The sequence below is a fragment of the Manacus vitellinus genome, unplaced genomic scaffold (genome assembly GCF_001715985.3).
Source record: "Manacus vitellinus isolate BGI_N305 unplaced genomic scaffold, ASM171598v3 scaffold_6_pilon, whole genome shotgun sequence".
In the NCBI taxonomy this organism is placed as follows: domain Eukaryota; kingdom Metazoa; phylum Chordata; class Aves; order Passeriformes; family Pipridae; genus Manacus; species Manacus vitellinus.
Window position 1 is genome coordinate 20,483,213 of NW_021940750.1, and position 19,711 is coordinate 20,502,923.

The window sequence follows — 19,711 nt, forward strand, 5'->3', positions numbered from 1 at the left end:
GTGGGATTAGAGATGAATGCACCTGTGGCAATTATTCCTGTAACTGCTCCATGACCTCTAGTTCGGTGTGGCCCTCTAGGCAAAAGCATGGGCGTTTATCAACTCATCACACTGTCTCTGAGACGGACCAAACTCTGGATTCCTCTCAGGTAACACCAGGCAAAGCAGCCAAGGAACATGAGATGCCTGCCCATACTCTCAAGGTCAACAGTCTTGCCAAATAACAAACTTGGCTGATCGATCCCAGAGATAGGAGATGAGGTCAAACACTGAGGATGAAACAGAGAAGGGAGAATACTTGGGTCAAGTGAGATCATAAGGATGCGACTGTGAATTTGCTGCATATCAAACATCTATATTCCTATCAACAGACACAGATATGATGTATATATGTGTGCACTCCAGCCTTGCTAATACACAGAATATTTTGTCCTGTCCCCTGATGGCTTTGACCTCTTGGCAGAAGGAGTTGCCACAAATACCAGGTAAATAGGCTGAAACTGAAATAGAAATAGAAATAGAAATTACCCACATGACCATGGTATGGTAACTTTAAACCAACAGAGCTTCCAAAAAGAAAAGTGAAGCATCCCTAGTCATTCAAAATTCTTTGGCCATGTCATCAGAAAAATGCATGTGTTTAGTTTTTCTTAAAGCCTTTGACAAATTATCTTGCTGAAGGGAAAATTTAACCTCTCAGGTTAGTACTATTATCAATTAAAAGTGTCAGAGACAGAAAGAAAGGGTAGACATACCCTATCCAGAGAAGAAAGAGAAGTCAATTTTCAGCATGATAAAGGTTAACACGAATCACCCACAAAGATCAGTGTTGTGGTGTTTGATCCATATGTTAATGATCTGGGAAGTGGGTGAACAATGAGACTGCAGATGACATCAAACTATCACGAAAGACTGAAGAACCCCAGAGGATCTTAATAAAGCTGGGTGTGTGGACTGCACAGCATAGTGGTAGAAGAGATACGCTGTTGACTATTGCAAAACATTGCACACCAGAAGGCAGTAATTTGATTTTTTGTACATCCTAATGGATTCTAAATTAACTGCAGCAACTCAGGAAAGGATCTGAGGATTGCAGTAAGTAACTTTCTGATATTCTCTGCTGGAGAAATGGTAACAATTTAGATTTTAATTTAAAGAGGGGAAAAAGCAAACAGTGTAAGGAGTTATACACTAGATAGGCTGAAAATAACATTGAAAATATTGTAACATCACTACGTAATTGATGGCGTGCCTTTGTCTTGACTGTTGTCCAGACCTTCAGCTGGAGAAGTGATGGAGCAGTGCCAGTGTCATGCTGCTGAGGAGCTGGCTCATTGAACTCTGTTCTGGACTGAACAGAAATAGCCAGACTAGAGGAAGTTCAGAGATGGATGATGAGGCAGATAAGAGATCTGCAAAAACTTCTGCATGAAGAGCAATTATATAGATAATGAAGAGCTGAATGAGGAGAACATGGCAAAACTACATTTCCTGAGGAGAGCCAGGACATGTTCAGGGAGTCTGAAAGGCTGCAAATACACTATAGGCAAATAAGTGGAATTTTAAAGTGGAATTAAAAATTAAAAATTTTAACTGGAATTTAAAAATGGAATTTTTTGCTTGTTCGTACACTGCACAAGTAATCTCTGGAACTCATTGCTTTAGATATCATAAAAATTAGCAGTGTTCTAAAAACAAAAGATTGAACATTTATATAAGGAATAAGACTATCTGTGAACTAAAACAATTTGGTAAAGATTCCATAGGCTTTAGAGCATAATAATCTTTTTAAGAAGTGGGAATTTGCGTGTCTATGCAAAAGCCCAATACTAGTAAATAGAAGAAAGATTAAGATTTAAGATTGAGCCAGAAGAAATTTTTGATCAGATTATTTTCCTTTAGTTTCTAAGCTTCTCTTTTAGTGATAATAGTGCTGCAGAGTGGAGGGTGGAGTGAGGGGGAGAGGAGGAATTCAAATTGAAAATTAATCAAAGACTTCTGTATTACAGATAAAAAAAATGAAAATCCAGTCTGAGCAGGTCCTCTGCAGGGTCTGTTCCTGAACTTTTTGATTAAAGCCAGGGCAGCATATTTTGAACATCTTTTTCACCTGGTCTGCCACAGGCAAGCTCATTTCTTTCTGCTGTTTCAGGGGTAGATTGTGCTCTGGGTAGATTGTGCCTGATCAGCACTGATGCCCCTTCCCAGCAGTACAGCCTGTGAACAGCCTGATAATATGATCTACATGAATATCCTTGTCTTTATTCTAATATGAGTTTGTGGGGAGCAGGCGGGCGATTGTACTGATATTCCTGAAGAAGAACCGGGTGGGGTTGAACTGTCTGAGCCAACTGGAGTTGAACTGAGGTGGGAAAAAGAGGGCTCTCTTTTGACTAACCTGGAGCTGGGTTTTGCCAGGAGGTCGCTGAGTGCCTTTGCTCTCTCCCCGCAGGCTGCTCGGCAGAATGGCCACGGAGGAGCGGCACCTCTCCTCCAGCTGTGGGTCCTTCATCAAGACCGAGCCCTCCAGCCCGTCTTCTGGCATCGACGCCATCAGCCACCACAGCCCGAGTGGCTCCTCCGATGCTAGCGGTGGCTATGGCATCGCCATGGGTGGCCACCCCAATGGCCTAGACTCACCCCCCATGTTCAATGGCACGGGGATTGGTGGTGGGTCCTGCCGTAAGCGTTACGACGACTGTGCCAGCGCCATCATGGAGGACTCACCCACCAAGTGCGAGTACATGCTCAATGCAATCCCCAAGCGGCTGTGCCTGGTGTGTGGGGACATTGCTTCTGGGTACCACTACGGCGTGGCTTCCTGTGAGGCATGCAAAGCCTTCTTCAAGAGGACTATTCAAGGTACGGTGGGAAGGAATGGAAACCGCAGCATTCACTCCATAGAAGTAGAGGGCCACAGCCCCAGACATTGCTGAGACTGCAATGTCACATAAAAGGGGGAAGGGAAGAGTGCATGTAATGTACCTGAGTCTCCATCCTTTTGTATGCTTCCTCTCTCCTCCTAATCAGCTCTGGTCCTCCCAAATGAACATGGACATGAAGTTAGGCTATGTGGTGGTAGGAACTTTTGCCAAGTTCCTAGCCTGGCTGGCTTTCACTAAGATGCATCTTCTTTGAAGATAAAAAAACTAGTCACTGAAGAAGACAAAGATACCCTGTTTGTGTCAGTCTTACGAAGGATGAGAAATTCCTCAGGTGATTTTGAAAACCTCAGTGCATGCATGAATAGATGAATTGCAGTGCATTGCTCCTGCATGTACAATTCACATATGAAGGGTATGGCTGCCTGCCTGCCTGCCTGCCAAAGGTGTGGTTGCAGATGTGCACACACACAGCTACAATATAGCCAAAAGCAGGAGTGCATCCAGGTAACGTCCAACACCCATGGATGCTTGGGCATACTTGCTTACATGTGCCCCATGTCAGCAAACATGGCTAGACATAAAGATACTCCTTTTATTTCCTACTTTCTCTAACTGGAAAAAGGACAGGATCATTTGTCTTCCAGTGGAAAGTGGAAAACTAAGATGGGCTGACTGGAGACAAGGTGTCCTGTGAGCAAGCAGCTGTGTGTGTACTTGGCTGTTGGCTGGGGTTAATCCACCACACCAGTACTGCCTTGTCTCCTGTGAAATGAAAGAAATGCACATGTGGAGAGAGCACTCATTTTGTTAATTGAATGGGTCTGATTGCACTCTGTTTCTGGGGATGTTCAACTCTGCAGTGGACAGAGCAGTCTAGGATGCAGTTCATTCCAGGTCTCTGCAAAAGTCACTATTTCTAGCTTGGTTTCTTAGATTTTAGATGACTCTCCTTCCTGTTATCCAGCTCTGGAAATAATCACTCTTCCCCACTGACACTTTCTTCTTTATTATGCCATGTGGAAATCATTGCCATCTTTAGGGCATTGACCAGTTCTCTGGCAGGGCTTTGTGTGATTTGTCATTGCTTAATCTCTGTGATTGAATGTGAATTTTTACTTGCACTTCTGACTGTCAGCATTGACTCCATCCCTCCTCCAGCTCTTGAGCCATTCCTAGTGTTTCTTTTAGGCATAATCAGGTGCTAAAGGAGGGACAAGGTAGCACTCTGAAGCAAAGTCCTAGGGGCTCCTAATACAGAAAGAAACAAGATAAGTAACTCCTCCTAGGAGCAATACTGGAGCACCTCTGTGGCAGAGCAGAAGAGACCGGGAGAAAGAGGAGAAGACCTAGGAACTTTTGAAGAGTTTTTAGAGAGAATCAAAAGAAAATGATGCAGGGTAACAGTACCTAGAGCCTGTGTCAGCCTGAGTGATGTGTCAGCTGACTTAATCCCAAGAGGGGAGAGCGCTTCCTTCCAGCCTTTTCTCCCCAGCACAGCCATATTCTTTCTCCCTGTGGTTCCCTAATTGATTGCCTGTTAACATGTAACAGATGGGGGAAAGAAATAAGTGGAAATCTCTCTCGCTCTGTCATCAGATTGCTCTGGCGACTGAGGTACCAAAATGCTTTTATTCCAAAGAGTGTGAGAGTCAAGTGTGCTGTGCCTGAGGGTGAGCAATTTCAACTATGAAACTGAAGGCTGAACCCACGGGAGTCGGCAGCAAATAGGGCTGCAGAGTTTGGTTGAGTCAAGAAAGTGCACCAGTCCTGGGGCTCTGCTGCAGTGCATGCGATATCCAAGCATAGCCCTGGGTGTGCAGGGAAAAGGATTTAAGGATCATGTAAAAGAGAAGGCGAGTGGCAAGAGCATTTACCAAAGGTATTTATCCTGCATCTTTATTATATTCAGTAGCTGTGTTAAGCATCTAACAGCCCAAGTGAAAACATCTTCATTCAGTCTGCCAAACATTGCAGAAAGCATGCAGATGTGTATGTTATACCACTGCATTCCCTGCTAATATCAAAAGACTTGCCATGATTTGGTATCTGGGAGTGGCATTGACTCAATGGTTAGAGCACAGAGATGGAGCGAGGACTCCAGGATTCCCCAGATGCAGTAGGTAAATTCATCATCAGGCTCTTGTGGTCTCAGACCAGCCACTTCACTTCTCTGTGCTTGAGTATTGACAGATGAAAATCTAATGAATACTATGACAGTACTTATTCTGCTGGCCCTATGTTAGGTATGCATGCTGCCATAAAATGAGTCTAAATCTGTCCTGAATTATTACACTATCTAGATACCCCTGATCATGAAAGAGAAGCTTCACATGAATTTGCCCTGCCAACTAGCCCTGCTCCCCTGCTACAAATGACCCCAGTCTGCCTATGGGGTTCTTTTAGTTGCATGAACTTATGTAAAACCTGCCTATCTTAGGGCAGGAGCATCTTGCAATAGCCTCTTCACTCCCTCTGCTGCTGTAGCAGAGCAGCGGGAAGAGCGGCATTCAAGCTGCAGACCTTACTTGAGCATGACAGCTCTGCAACTCACTTTCCCACTTAGCCAGATGAGGCCAGCCCGTCCTGGACAACACGAGGGCTGTTGTTTTTCAAATGACGGGGAGAAGATAGGCTAAACGGTAGCAGGGACGCGGCTGGTTATCTCTGAGGTCACTAATATTGCTATGTGAGAATTTTCTGTCAGTAGGATTTTTCCAAAGAAAAGTGGAATTTTTACCAAGTCAGATTTCCCCAAGAAAAATTTTAATGGTAGGCAAAAGAAAAGAAGGCAGGAAAATCCAAACCATTGATTCAGTTCAAGATGAATTGGAGTGTTTGGTTTTGCTGAACAAAGACAGGATCACACAACACATCCTAACCTGTCCCACAGATTATGGGGAGGTGTCACACCTATGACCTCTCACCTGTTGTGTTACATGGCCCAAAAGAAAGATCAAGGTTTGGAAACCTGTGTGTCATTTCCACTTTGCAGCACTGGAAATGCTTGAGATGGAAAAGTGAAAACCTGACACAAGATGACAGAACATGCCACTGGGCTGCAGGCCTGTTCTCTCTGAACATTTTATTTTGAACCTAAGGTCTGGACTTCCCATGCTTTGAGGCAGAGCCAGAAGTTCTGAACCGACCCGACACATTTTCGGTCAGCTAGGCTGCCTGACAAAATTTAAATCATGTTTCTCTATCATTGCATTGCTTTGTGAGATTATATTCTACTGGCAATCTACATTGACCTCCATGGCGCAAGTGTCCTCACATGTGTCATGGATGTCACCTGACTGTGAATATTGTGGAATGTGCAATCTAGTGCAGATAGGAGAGAATCTGAATTTCAAACGTGTTGAAGTGTGCTGCTATTGATGCTCAAGAGAGGTCTGATTTGAAACCAAAAATTTCATATTAGCTGAATGTAATGGAACAGGTATGTTACACGAAAGGTATTGTGTTTTGGATGTTTCTAAATTAAAACTTTTTGAATTTCTGTTCCGTGGAAATCCTAAACAATACTTTCATCCAAATTTAGGACAAAGGCAAATGCTGGCTTTCTTACGTGGTACAAATTCTTAATCTAACTCTATTCCTTCTCTGAATAGTTTACTCAGTAGATAGAGCATTATGTATCAATCAGATATAAATTTTTGTTCATCAGTCATTACAACTAGTAGGTACTTTTGTCTCTTTTGAATATTAACTGATTGCAGTGCTGTGTAACCATATGAGTCCTTTATTATTCAACATATTCATGACTATGACTACCCTTCATCTGTTTTTCATCTTCAAATGGTGAAAATTAAGGCTATTTCTAAAATGACCCATTAATATAATATAAAAGCTTAGGGCTCAGCAAAATAAATCTGAATTAAGATTTCTCTTTCTGATCTTTGTGAATCATCTCCTTGTGTGTGTGGAACTCACACCCATAAGGTGATACAACAGGACTTGCGAGGAGTGATATTGGAAGAACTGGTTACTGGAGAGTCAGAGAGAAGAGACACATTTACCATCATCTTCTGGATAGGCAAGTGGTGTATCAGGCGAAGTTCCTGCATCTATGGATTTCCTGTTGAGTCTTTCAAGCTTCAAACCCAGTGAGTGTAGCAACAGAACTGCCTTGTTGGTATGCCTTTACATCAATAAGGGGCTTAAAATGTGGATAATGCAGTTCAGAAGACTTCTAGGGATTTATAACAGGCTTGTAATAAAAGCCATAGTCTTCTAGGGCTTCCTGGTTGTTGTTGCGGTGCTTAGAGTGGCTTAAGGGAAGGGAGCAGCAGTTGAGAAAGTTTTTCATGAGCAGAAGAGCATTACCATCTACATGCACAAAGGAAGTTTTAAGTCCCTACAGTAGCAGCCATAGAAGCCAAGCACTGTTCTGTCCTTCTCAGAAATGTGCCTGCTACTTTTCAGCTTTCCAAAAGCTTCTGAAGCTTAACCAGGGAAAGTGCAGTATTTCATGATCTAGCACCTGACTGCTGCTTACTATTCACAGATCTGTGCTTGGATTTAAAAAACCACCTCCAGTGCAACCTCAGGTCTATTAGTCTTGTGTTTTCTCTTGGCCTCAGTGCACAGAGAACTCTGTGCAGAAGGACCTTTTCTGTGCAACTTCTGTAAAGTATTTCTGTATCTGAAACCCTATAGACAAACTTGCTGCTGGTAGGGAGCCCCAGGGCCCATGTCCTGCTTCCCTGTGCAAGCAGGAGGCTGATTTGAGTTGTACTAAATGTCCAAGTCCTCTTTTGTGGAGCAGGAGCCAGGTGTGCCACCCTGAGGAGGCGAACAGTGCTGTTGTTACACCTCTGCGTATGCCCTTTTCCTCTCATAGTGTCAAGTGCTCACATTTCTGGGTTTTTTACTGTTATCAGCACATGAAGTAAAATTTTGGTTAATCCAAGCGCTAGGGCTTATCTCACCTGCTTTTTCAAACTCTCATTTTCCTGCAAGTGATAAACACTTGTGGGGAGCTTTGTTTTTGTTGGAGTATTTTTTTGTTTGGGGGGGTTGTTTTTTTTTTTGTTTTGTGGGGTTTGAGGGGTTTTTTTGTGTTGATATTTTTCCTTTCCAAAAATAAGAGCCTCTGTTGATGTTTGTATATACTCAGGCACCTAGATCAGGGACATGTCCCTTGAAGCATAGGACAACCCTGCTGAAAATCAGGTTGCTTATTCAAGTTCCTAAATGAAGTTTTACAGGTTCAATATTTGAGTTCCTTTCTTTGAAAACTGGAGCTTAAAAATAACCTCTCTTACCTCATGCAGATCATTGGAGAGATTTTCCTCTGACTTTTACAAAGTACCTCTCCTCACATCAGGACTTGGGCTATGATGCCTCATTTAGATGGGCTAATTTAAGTGAACAGCAATAAAGAAGAAACCAGAAAAAGAGAGATGGGTTTTCTTCAGCAATCAGACGCTGAAAATTATTTAGCTTTAAAGACTTTCTTGATTATTTCTATCTAGTCTTTTCTGAGTTTCCTTGTGGAAAGGCTTTCTAAAAGGTTAGAATCAGGAAGCAGGGAGTAGCTTGTGCCTTCAGTGCTGTACTAATTCCAAACTCAACTCTCCGGAGGAGCCCTATCCACAATTTAAGAAGGAGCTGGGTAGGACTTCGTTGTGCTCCCCAGGGTCAGGGAGGCATTCTCCTCTTCCCAGTCCCTCCCATTCCAGAGAATTAGGGTGAATATAGGATCTCTTGAATGATCCAGATCTGGTGTACAATTTTCAGGTGCTTCTATTATGTGTGCACTGGAAATGATATTCTAAATTGTTTAACAGTCAAAGGTCTAATTTTGCAGAAGATAGGGTAATTTTGCAGTTCTCCAGCATAAAAAACATGATCTATCACTTTAACAGTCCTCCACTCTTTCTTAGTATCTCTCATCTAAAGGCTTTAAAGTACAGTTAAACCTTAATGAATAAAGACTCGAAATCTTCCCAGAAGGTAGGTTTGGTGTTCGTATCATTTTGCAGATGAGCAAACTAGGACACAGAGAGGAAGTGATTTGCCCTCCAAGGGGACATGTGAAGAAATCCAAACTGTGATCCTGTCATTCATCACTTGATTTTTTTAAAGCCATTTTTAGGTAAATCTTGTGCTGTGGTATTGGTGAGGTTCTACCTTTTTTTTTCAGATCAATGTAAATATTATCTAGGTAAAGGAAATCTCTCTAATAAGCAACAGCTCAAAGCAAGGCCTTGCCTATCAGATTATGTGTTTTTTTCTGACCTTTCCTTCTGGGTCACGTAATCTACTGTTCATTACACACAGAGACTTGACTCAAATTCTGCTGTTGCATAGAGAGTTGCAAGTGCACCCTTGTATGCTGACACTCTTCTGCAGGACTTTGCAGCACCCCCAGCTGCGGCAGTGAAGGGGAATCTCTCTCTGAGCCCCCTGCGCTGGCAGCTGGGCTGCTGGTGTGACCGCCAGCCACTGGGAGGTTGTTGGAATTTCGATGAGTTAATCTCATCACTTTATCACAGGGCACTTACAGAAATTACAGGGAGCTGTGAGCAGCTCACTGTGCTGGCAGCCAGCCCCAGGACCCATAAAAGAAATTGAGACACAAAAAAAAAAAAAGTCAGAGAACTTTGTTAAACTTTTGGAGATGATAGTTTTTTGTGATTGAGTTCTGCTTGGGTAATGCTGATTGTGCCTCCCCTGGTCATGTCGCTGCTTCCTGCGATAATGGCAGGTATTGCCCCCAGCTGTGGCTCTCAGTCCATGCAGCACACAGCATGTTTTTGGGCCTGGCATAAAATGCCATTTGCTTTGGCAGCATTGTCTTGTGTGAAGAGGGTACAGTGAGCCTCACCTCTAGCATTTGCACCTATAGAGAGGACTGTAAGACACAGCTGCTGGTGCTTTCTTCCCTCAGACTGGGCACAGTGTGTGGAAGAGACAGATGAGCCTGTGTTAAATGTGAAGGCAAACAAGCATGCTGAATTGGGATGTCCCACTGGTGCTGAATGTATTTTTTCATATGTGCTAACCAGCAGACTACGGGGCTGCTGCACTACCTGGTGACCACTGCTTTGCTGTCCAGGAAGGGGTGCTTGCCCAGTGCTCACTCTCCTCTGGCTCTGCTCCTTTAACAGTCATGATCTCAGTACAGAAATGCCTTTGAGAACTGCTGTGTGCATCCGGCATGTGTATGGTAACTATTACCTGCACATACTCTGACACTGTCACATTTAGTTGTGGTATATTTTTTGTAGACCCTTTTCAGTACTTTGCTTGTCAAGGGGACCAGGGCCTGGAGGCATGGGGAAGTTGGGGGATCTTCTTGATGCTGTGGAGGGACCTTGAGCATTCAGATGAGGGCTGTCACTGCCTCCAGCTGCTATAAGGGCTCAGTGCCCTTGGTGTAGTGTCTCTGTGTAAGGGGTCAAATTTTTGGCCTTTGGACCACAAAACATAAAATCTTGTGTCTCTCTAGAACTCTCATCCTGGGTTTGGTGAGAAAGGTTAACACTGAAACAAAGGCAAAACTTTAACAAAGTGAGACTCTGTTTGAGTTTTTTCCCAGGTTTGTTCCTGCTGCGTTCCTTCCTGCGTGGGGCACAGCAAGTATCTGATCATGAGATCGTGGCCACCATACTCATGGGTCTGTAATGTGCTGAAACTCCGTGTTTAGAGCAGGAGTTTATTTATTACCTTGAGATCAAGCTTGAATCTCAATTTCCAGCTCTCTGAGAACGTTGATACGTGGCTGGCTATTGAAATTCAGGTGCTGCAAAATGACGAAATACAGCCTGAAGGGAAGCAACTTGTGCAGCACACTGTGCTCCTGCAGACAAACTGTATTTTGGGGGTAGATGAGCAGTGGTGAAGAATGGGGTGGCTGGGGTGGAGCTTAGGGTCAAGTTGCAAGTCTTGTGACAAAACAAGAAGCAAGAGGTAGAATGTTTGTAACTAACAGGCCAATCACCTTTAGGCTTTAGGGGCTGTGTGCTCCTGGAGTTTCACCCAGAATGGGCCAAGAATACTGAAATAAACAGTGCTTTCTTTCTAATGAATCTGTGCTCTGCTTTTCCACTCAGATTTTCAAGGGGCTTTCCAACAGCTTAGTTAGCCCCAAGGTCTAATCACCACACCCAAAGATTGATATATATCAGATTGCTGATCTTTATTTATAGAGAGGGAAGGGTCTTGCACTAGAATATAAAAATCCATTGCAGAAGTAGGAACAAAAATCAAGTCCTGTCCCAGTGTTAAAAAACTGTAAACTCTGCTTCTAATCTGATGTTTTACAAAGTCCATACTGTTATTGTCTCAGCTCTTACCTACATTCCTCCCTACACCTCAGTTTCTTTCCTTTGATCATCAGACCAACTTTTCCATTCTCCTGAATTGACTGTAGAGCTTAGATACCCTTTTCAGTGCTGCGTGATTTACCAGTATCTAGTCCATCCCTGCAGCAAACATTGAATAGCCCTCTTCAGAAACATCATCTCAAAATGAATGGCAGGATGGAGACAGCTGTTTTTGTTTGTTGTCTTCTAGTACTAAATAATTGTTACCTTCCACTGTCATCCAGCATAATTCCACTTACATCCTCATATCAGACCCTTGCTCCATGTTTCAGTTACATTCTTGGCTTCCAGTACAATACGATTTGACTAGAAATAAATTTGGGATGTTTCTTTCCCTGTTTTATCTTGGAGACAGTGTTGCAACATGATCATAAACGAAAAGGAAATGAGAAGCGATAATGGTCTGTGCAAAGGGATGAGAGGCAGGTGCACAAGAACTAATAAAGTAAAACTGTAAAGATTTGCACAGGTAACCTATGTTCATTTTACAGGACGTCTTATCTCTTTCTCAATCTAGACCTACTGCTTCCCTGCTACCTGTAGTATGCCTGCTGGCAGGAGGAAGCAAAGGAGAAAATGCTGGTTCCCCAAGCAAGGCAAGAAAGGACAGATGACATCTGTCCCACAGACGTGGAGCAAGACTGGCAGCAAAGGAAATGCTGCTAATGTCTGAACTGCTCCCATGCTCAGCCCTGGACTTCAGGGAACAGGCCAGATTATAAAGGGTGCAGCACAGGGGACAATGACATACCTAGAGGACACGTGCCTGAAAGTCCAGCATTGCAATCAGCCCCTTGGATAGGTCAGCTGGCTGTAGTCTCAGAGGATGTGTCTGTGCAAATTAGCGAGCAAACGTACAAAATACACAGACTGATGGTGTTGGGAATATCTGGGCACTACAGCCAGTCCCTGGATCAGTGGGGAAAACGTGATTCCTGGGTGACCATCTCTGTGTTTGATTTCAGGGAATATTGAATACAGCTGCCCGGCTACCAATGAATGTGAGATCACGAAACGGAGGCGCAAATCCTGTCAGGCCTGTCGCTTCATGAAATGCCTCAAAGTGGGGATGCTAAAAGAAGGTAAGAGTCAGAATGAGAATTTTTCTCTGTCCTAACGGTACCTGGGACTCCAGGCCTTGCAGGATCTCCGAGGCTAACTGCATGCTTGCCTGCTCTGGCTTTCTGAAGGAATCTTTTTACAGGCTTTGTAACAGAGTCAGGATGGGCAGTGACTAAGAGGGCAGTCAAGAGAGGAGAGTGGTTCTAGTCAGCACCCTTGTGCTAGGATATTATTTCTATTACTTGCAAATTTGACAAAATAACTAGAAACTGGCTGTGCCAGACTGTTTCCTTTCCCAAACTAACCCTGCGCTGGAGGGTGTTGCTCTTCTTTCCCTCAGGTCATTTTTCATTTTTGAGGAGGAGAAGCTCTTTCATGATCATGACTGGGTTGGCTGGATATCATAAGGGAAGGACAGAGTTAATGCACAGCTGTGGCATGCTGTGCAATGAAGGTCTGCCCATATTACCACTCAAGAGACTTTCTGAAGATGGGTGGTAGCACAAGTTTGTCTGGGAGCTGTGGATTGCTGCCCTGCATGCTCAACCTATGTTGTACTCAGTCTGTTGATGTGTTCAGAGGTCTCTGAGTAGTATTCAGCTTCTCTCTTGTTCTGTTTTTCCTCCTCCTCAATCCTTGTCCATTCAAGGTGAACCATAGGGAATTCAGTGGCAATTAAACACATTCTTATAGATTGACTTTAAAACTTTGTTTCCCTTGGGGTCCCTCTGGGAAAGTCAATGAGGGGGGGAGGGGGAGGGAAGGAGAAGCATTGCATGTAACCTCCTGCATTGCTGTACCTGGCAGAGAATGGTCCCCTCAGCTTAACTACAAGGAACAGCAGCTGGCTGTGGACTGCAGAAGTCCTGTATGCTGGAGCCAAGACACTAGCACACAACTCTCTCCCAGGTCATAACATCATAGCAGCTGGTGATGAATTGTATGATGTCACTCGAGTGTGTATTCCTTCTCAGTAGGGCTCTCTCATTTCTTGAGGGGCAGGTTAATGGCAGCCAATGTTGTAAAGAATGTAGATTAGGTGTTAAACCAGTTTTGTTCTTTGATGGATGTGTGGTTTCTGTCGTTAAAAATCTTCCTACTAGAGCACACCAGTTACCAAGGGGCAGAGATGCAGACTTATGTAGTCTGGCCCACCCTGACCTAGATGTAGAGGTGGTAGACTCAGAGGATCTTGATCTACTGCTGGGAAGGAGGCACCTGCTTTGTAGTTAGAGAGGGACCACTGAAAACCTGCTTCTCCTCATGTGATAGTTCAGGGAGGGTAGGGGATAGTTCCCCTTTCCCATGTGCCAATGCACACTAGTGACACTGGCTTTAGTGGGAGCACAGGTTTATAATGCACTGTAGCCTATTCATATGAATCCCATAAAACAACCTTAAAGGCCTGTAGTGGCTCCAGTCACTGGAGCAGCAGAGCAGCAGCATGGGTCCAGGCTTGCTGGCTGCCTATATCTATGCTGCCCTGCATCCAAGCAGTTGAGTCTCTCAGAGCTGGCAGCTGTTGAAGCGGAGTCACAGGAGCTGGTGCTGGCATGCTGACTGTGTGGCCAAGGTGTCTTCTGCTTCCAATTTTGGAAGTTCAACACTCTTCAGAGCAGGGTCCTGTGAAGGTTTTGTGTCTTAGCTTTCAAGCTGTGGGAAAACAGTTAACTCCTTCCAGACCAGAGTTAGTCTGGAAAGCAGCATAGATTCACTCACACTATGCTGTGCATGAACTCCTGAACTCTATGGGATAGTACTCATGGCAAACTGAAATTTGACTCCAAGGCTGCTTTTATTAGTGTATTTAGTTATTCATATCGGGATTGATCCGGCATCATTAAAGTCTCTGGGGAAGGGTGGTTTGCTATTGATGTTAGTGTATCTGTGATCCTGCCCATAATGTTTAGTGCTGTGGAATATACAGCATAAAGATTTATTGATACCAATGGGATACAAGAGCTCATGATAATATCAAGAGGAGACTACACTAGCAATTTGCAAATAGGACTCCTCTGCCCTAACACAGAGTGGTCAAGTGATGTTGGTCAGGCATTTTTTTTCTCTTTCTTTTGCTCAGTATTCCAAGCTGAGAAATAAGGGTCCTACTGCTTTGCTTTGCAAAAGGGTTATGAGGACCAATTAGTTAACTTTATGTGAAGCCTGGTGGAAGCACATGGTATTAATATACAGAATTCAATCAATACACATCTTTAAAAGCCAAATCCAAGAAGGAAGAAAAATGGTTTTATATTCTTTGGTCTCCACAGAGCCAGGAGTTTCTAGAAAGAACAAATCCACAATTGTTTGATTTGCTCAAAATGCAGAATTGACAAGGGATTTTGGATTAGAAAGGGTTCATTAGTCTTTTCCATCGCTGATCGGTCATCTTATTAGCTCATCCATTCCTTTTCTGGTGCCAAGTGTTCCCAGCTGTACAGTTCTAATACTTTAACTGTTTTTAAAAGTCCCCAATGTCTTGGTTTCCCCAGAGAGCCTATTCTACAGTCTCCAAGCATTCATTAGGACAAGATATATCTTGATATTTGAGCAATGTTTTTTTTTTCCTTTCAGTAGTTCCCCTTCCAACTTTCCCTTGGTGTATCTCTTCATCCCTGGATTCATCCATGGCAGAAGGTTGCTAAGCCATGTTTTTCCTCCTGCTTGATTATCACAAGTTTGGAGGAAAACAGTTGTTTGTTTAAAGGCAAGATCTAGAAACCAGTTCTTCTCTTGACATGTTTCTCCTTGATGTCCTTGGCAGAGGGTTTGTAACTTAGTGGGGATGTTTCTGGGTCAAGGAACTGTTCTTTTGTTCAAGAAGAAAAGTGTGATATTCCATTAGTAACTAATTAAGGGCTTCCTGATTTCTTCTCATTTCCCTGGTTATTCTCACCATACCTGATGTACATATCATTTCCTGCCTGATGGGTATGTGGCATGAACCTGTTCTTCAAGCAGAAGGCACCAGTACTCAAAGATGGCAAAAACAAGTAGCCATGACTTCAAGTTCTGCCTAATACTTGAAGAGCTCAGCTTGATGCTGCAGGAGGGACTTAGGTTCTCCCCTTGGAGCCTGCATATAAGGTCACCAGACATCTCTCCTCCCTGCATGGGCTGCAGCTAGGCAAACAGCTGTGAATGTAGCCCTTTAAGATCTGGGGAGACTTCCCCTAACATAGAAGTGCAGGTTATTCAGGCAATGCTGAGTGAATGAGGATCAGGGCAGGAAGAGAGCCAATGGACCAATCAATAGGTGTCTCAGATATCCAGGCCACTTTCTTTGAGAGAGCTCCGATCAATGTATTGCAACAAGGGAACTGCACGGACACCAGAGCTTTGCTGTCTCAGGTTCTCCTGTCGTGACGCTGCAGGGCAGGCAAGACTCACTGGGAAAAGTGGCAAGCAGAACACTCTGCCCACGGAGCCCAACTGGCTCAGATGTCTCAAGTGTCAGCCTGTCTGGATGCCTGTCTCTCACTTTCCTCTTCCATCTGGAATGTGCCCCCAGAGAGCATTAATTAGCCCTCACTAGCAGGCTCATATAGGAAGCTGCTGAATCTGGAGTCTAGAATTCCAGCAGATTCCAGTCCCAGTGCCCCTGTGGAGAGGCATTGTCCCCAGAAAACCTGTGCTCTGCTGCTCTTGGCCTTGCTGAAGCACCAGCAGACAGTGGGAAATGGGCATCTTCACAGCTTTGTCCAGTAGAAGGGCCCACCCCTCTGCTCTGCAAAGCTCAGGGAAACCTGAGCAACCTGTGATAATGCTCACTGCAAATGGAGAAGATGATACCTACATTCATGTCTGGCCAGTGGGGATAGCCAGTAAAAGAAAGCATGCCCTCCAACTTGCAAGGGAGAGGCATTTTCCAGAGCTGGGCATCCTTGGTTTTGTCCACTGCATTGCCTCTTTGCCCCCATCACTGTCTGTCTTGTGACTACAATGACCAAATATAGCTCTTTAACTGTGGGTGCTACAGCGTAGATCTAGATCTCTCTGGCCTTCCGGAATGATGGATAGAGAAATTTCTGCAGTTTGGCAGGTCTCTTTTAAAAACTCAATATACCTTGTCAGTTTACCTTGTCAGTTTTAGAGAGAATATACCCTTGCCATTCACGCTCTAGCCACCCATGGCCTTTCTGTTCTACAGCAATTTGTTTGTCTTCAAGACACAGATGTAATTTCAGATGACACATGGCTTGTGTATGTGGGTTCAGAGGTTTTATTTTGGATGTTGGCTGGTTAAACATGACCTTGCAGCTTTGCCCTCCACACCTCTGCTGCCTCTCTGAAGTCGCAATCCTGTGTGTCACCTTGTAGAGTGGCATTGTGACAAGGCCAGTGATGTCAGTCTTTCTCTATGTGTCAGTGTGGTGGGTTGACCTTCACTGGCCACCAGGTGCCCACCAAGTTGCTCTCTCACTCTCCTTCCTCAGCAGGACAGAGACAAAAAATATGCTGAGAATGCTTGTGGGTTGAGATAATGACAGGGAGATCATTCAGCAATTATTGTAATGGGCAAAACTCGACTTAGGGAAAATTAATTTAATTTATTGCCAGTTAATAAGAGAGTAGGATGTTGAGAAATAAAAACAAAAACAAAACCACTTTCCTCCTACTTTTGCTTCTTCTGAGGCTCAACTCACTCATGACACCTACCTCCTGTGCCCCAAGCAGCACAGATGAACAGGGACTGGGAATTTGTGGTCAGTGTATCACACTTCATCTGTGCTGCTCTTTCCTCCTCACACTGTTCTCCCACTGCAGTGTGAAGTCCCTCTCACATGATACAGTTTTTCATGAACTTCTCCGAAGTGAGTACTTCCCATAGACTGCAGTTCTTCACAAACTGCTCTAACATGGGTTCTTTCCTCTGGCTACAGTCCTTCGGGAACAAACTGCTCCAGTGTGGGTTCCCCACAGGCCACAGTTCCTGCTATAAAACCTACTTCTGCATGGACTCCTCTCATTGGCTGCAGCTCCTACCAGGAGCCTGCTCTGCCACAGACTTTCCACAAGCTGTAACTTCCTTCAGGGCATGTCCACTTGCTCCACTGTGGGGTCTTCCATGGGCTGCAGGGTGGATATCTACACTACGGTGGTCCTCCATGGGCTGCAGGAGGAAAACTTGCTTCACCATGATCTTCACCATGGAGTGCAGTGTAATCTCTGCTCCGGCACCTGAAGCACCTCCTTTCCCTCCTTCTTCTCTGACCTTTGTATCTGTAGGGCTGTTTCTCCCATATTTTCTCACCCCTCTCAGCTGCTGTACTGCATGGTTTTACCCTTTCTTGAATATGTTGTCACAGAGACACCACCTGCATTGCTGATGGGCTGGGCTTTGACCAGTGGTGGGTCTGTTGTGGACTGTATTGTTTCTAAAGCTGTGTTGCTCCCTGTTTTGTGCTGGCACATCTGCAGAGAACCAAATGGAGCATAAACAGTTCAGAAAAAGAAACAAAGCTGAGTCACTAATTGCTTTCATGAAGTGCACGCACATGAAATCATGTGTTACATCACACAGTGACAAACGATTCAGCAAAGAAAATAACTGTCTAAAAAAAATCTTGTCCAGGCATTGAGATGTCATCCAGTATTCCACCAACCTTTGAGTCTTCTTTTCCTTCTTAATAAAAGTAATGTTTATTATGTTGCTGAAGAACTGTTGTCTTCTGCTCCCTGCCAGTGCTAAAATTTGTCTTTTCAGAGTCCTACTCATGGCTGAGTCCTAAGAGTGGCTTTCTGAGATATGTGAGTGGCTTCTGCCCAGTTTCTTGCAGACATCACTGGTTGGCTTCCAAGAAAGAGGGTAAAGACTGAAGGGGTCTTGGGGATTTGTCCTGCGATAGACAGGTATTACCTTATTTCAGAAAACAGAAGATAGGAGTCCCCCAGATCTACATGCATTTGATATGCTAAAAGCAGGAGTGGGAATTCCCAGGACAGGAAACGTGCCCTGAATGAGGTGTTTTGTCCCAGTCTGAATGTCTTTGAAGGCCTGGCCTCTTGGCTCTCAGGAGTCACCCAGCAGCTGTTTCTTGTGCAGTGGGAGTGAAGTCTACAAATGCAAGGAAGGAGGGTAAAGGAAGATAGTCTTGATCTGGATGCAGAAAAAGGAGGCTTTTTAACAGCAAGACAGAGATTAGGCAATCATCCAGTAAAGACATATGATTTCTCTTACCTAGGTGACTCTCTTTCTTCCCAGAGCTGTATCTGTTGTGGTGTTAGTAATTCCAAGTACAATTATTCCTTTCCAAGGCTTTGTTCCTTTGCTCCTAATGCATTTCCATAAGAAATGCTAGAGAACATATTAAAATTTAACAGGGATCCCAAATTCTTTGTTACAGATCTCCCAAGCTCTTGGAATCCTATCTGTCTAATATTATTTCTGATGTAATGATTGCTGCAACGTGTGGATACTGACACTGCATGGCCAGGTAGTGAAACACGAAGGATAAGTCAGCATAAGAGAGCCCAAAGGTCATTCAGCTTATCTTCCTCTTTCCCTCCTGTCCCTGATGTCTTTGGGAATACCCTGCTTCACAGGAACTTGCAATAACCTGGTAACCCTTGTGTTGCCCAAGTGCCTGCATCTCTGTGAATGTTGGAGGTGGTCCCCACTTCAGAGATGGTGAGACTGTAATCTCCAGATTTCAGAAGCAGCTATCTCTTAAATCCATGATTCTCCTATTAAAGACCCTGGCTGATTAGGAAACCCTGTAGCCAGTGGAACTTTGCTGGTATTTAGTCCCAACTCTTCTGTTTCTCTTACCAGCTGCTAATATCATAATTTCTTCCCAGGGAATCAAATCTGTCATCCTGGACAGACATGGCTCTATGAGGAGGTGAATTTGGTGCAGACATCTAGTATCTGAACAAGGGTTTTCAAACACTGGCCGTCTCAAACTAGTTCCACTTAGTAACTTTGTCTTCATCCTCTACTGAAATCCAGATAACTGAATCAACAGCAGAGCTCCTTTTCAGCAATGGAACCAGACGGAGGGTGTTTAATTTCTGTTTTCAAGTGAAAAAATCTCTCAATGGAGCAAAGTGTTTCAAGCAACCTCTCCCTCCTGTCCTCATCCCTGCTTCCAGGCCATGTGTTCTCAAAAAGACATTTGATTTCAGTGAAAGCTCAGCTGACCTCCCTGCGATATGCTTGGGTTCTTGCTTTGTGCTTCCTGGGAAGGATGAGGTCTCCTCCGGGGACCCTGGGTAATTGGGTTAGTGGCCAGCTCATGTCAGGAAATTAAAAGGTAGCCCTGATCGGGTTGCTGCTGTGTGCAATTTAATGCCTTTGTATTTATAGAGCATTCTGCCTCCAGCTGCTGCCAGAAATACCCCTATTGGAAGTATCCTAATGAAAAATTGTTTTTCTTTCTCTAAAATATCCTTATGTTTAAAAACAGACAGGCAACCCCCTGTCCTTTG

The 19,711-nt window shown here is 44.1% G+C and overlaps 1 protein-coding gene across 2 annotated transcripts in view; it reads left to right on the forward strand.

Annotated features, from left to right (window-relative positions):
* Positions 1–19,711, forward strand: part of ESRRB (estrogen related receptor beta) — a 130,246-nt gene that overhangs the window by 85,010 nt on the left and 25,525 nt on the right. For both annotated transcript variants that reach the window (XM_018070034.2, XM_008924961.3), the window contains exons 2-3: positions 2,453–2,862; positions 12,184–12,300. In XM_018070034.2, coding sequence (XP_017925523.1) covers positions 2,453–2,862; positions 12,184–12,300 — 527 coding nt within the window. The remainder of the gene's footprint in view (positions 1–2,452; positions 2,863–12,183; positions 12,301–19,711) is intronic.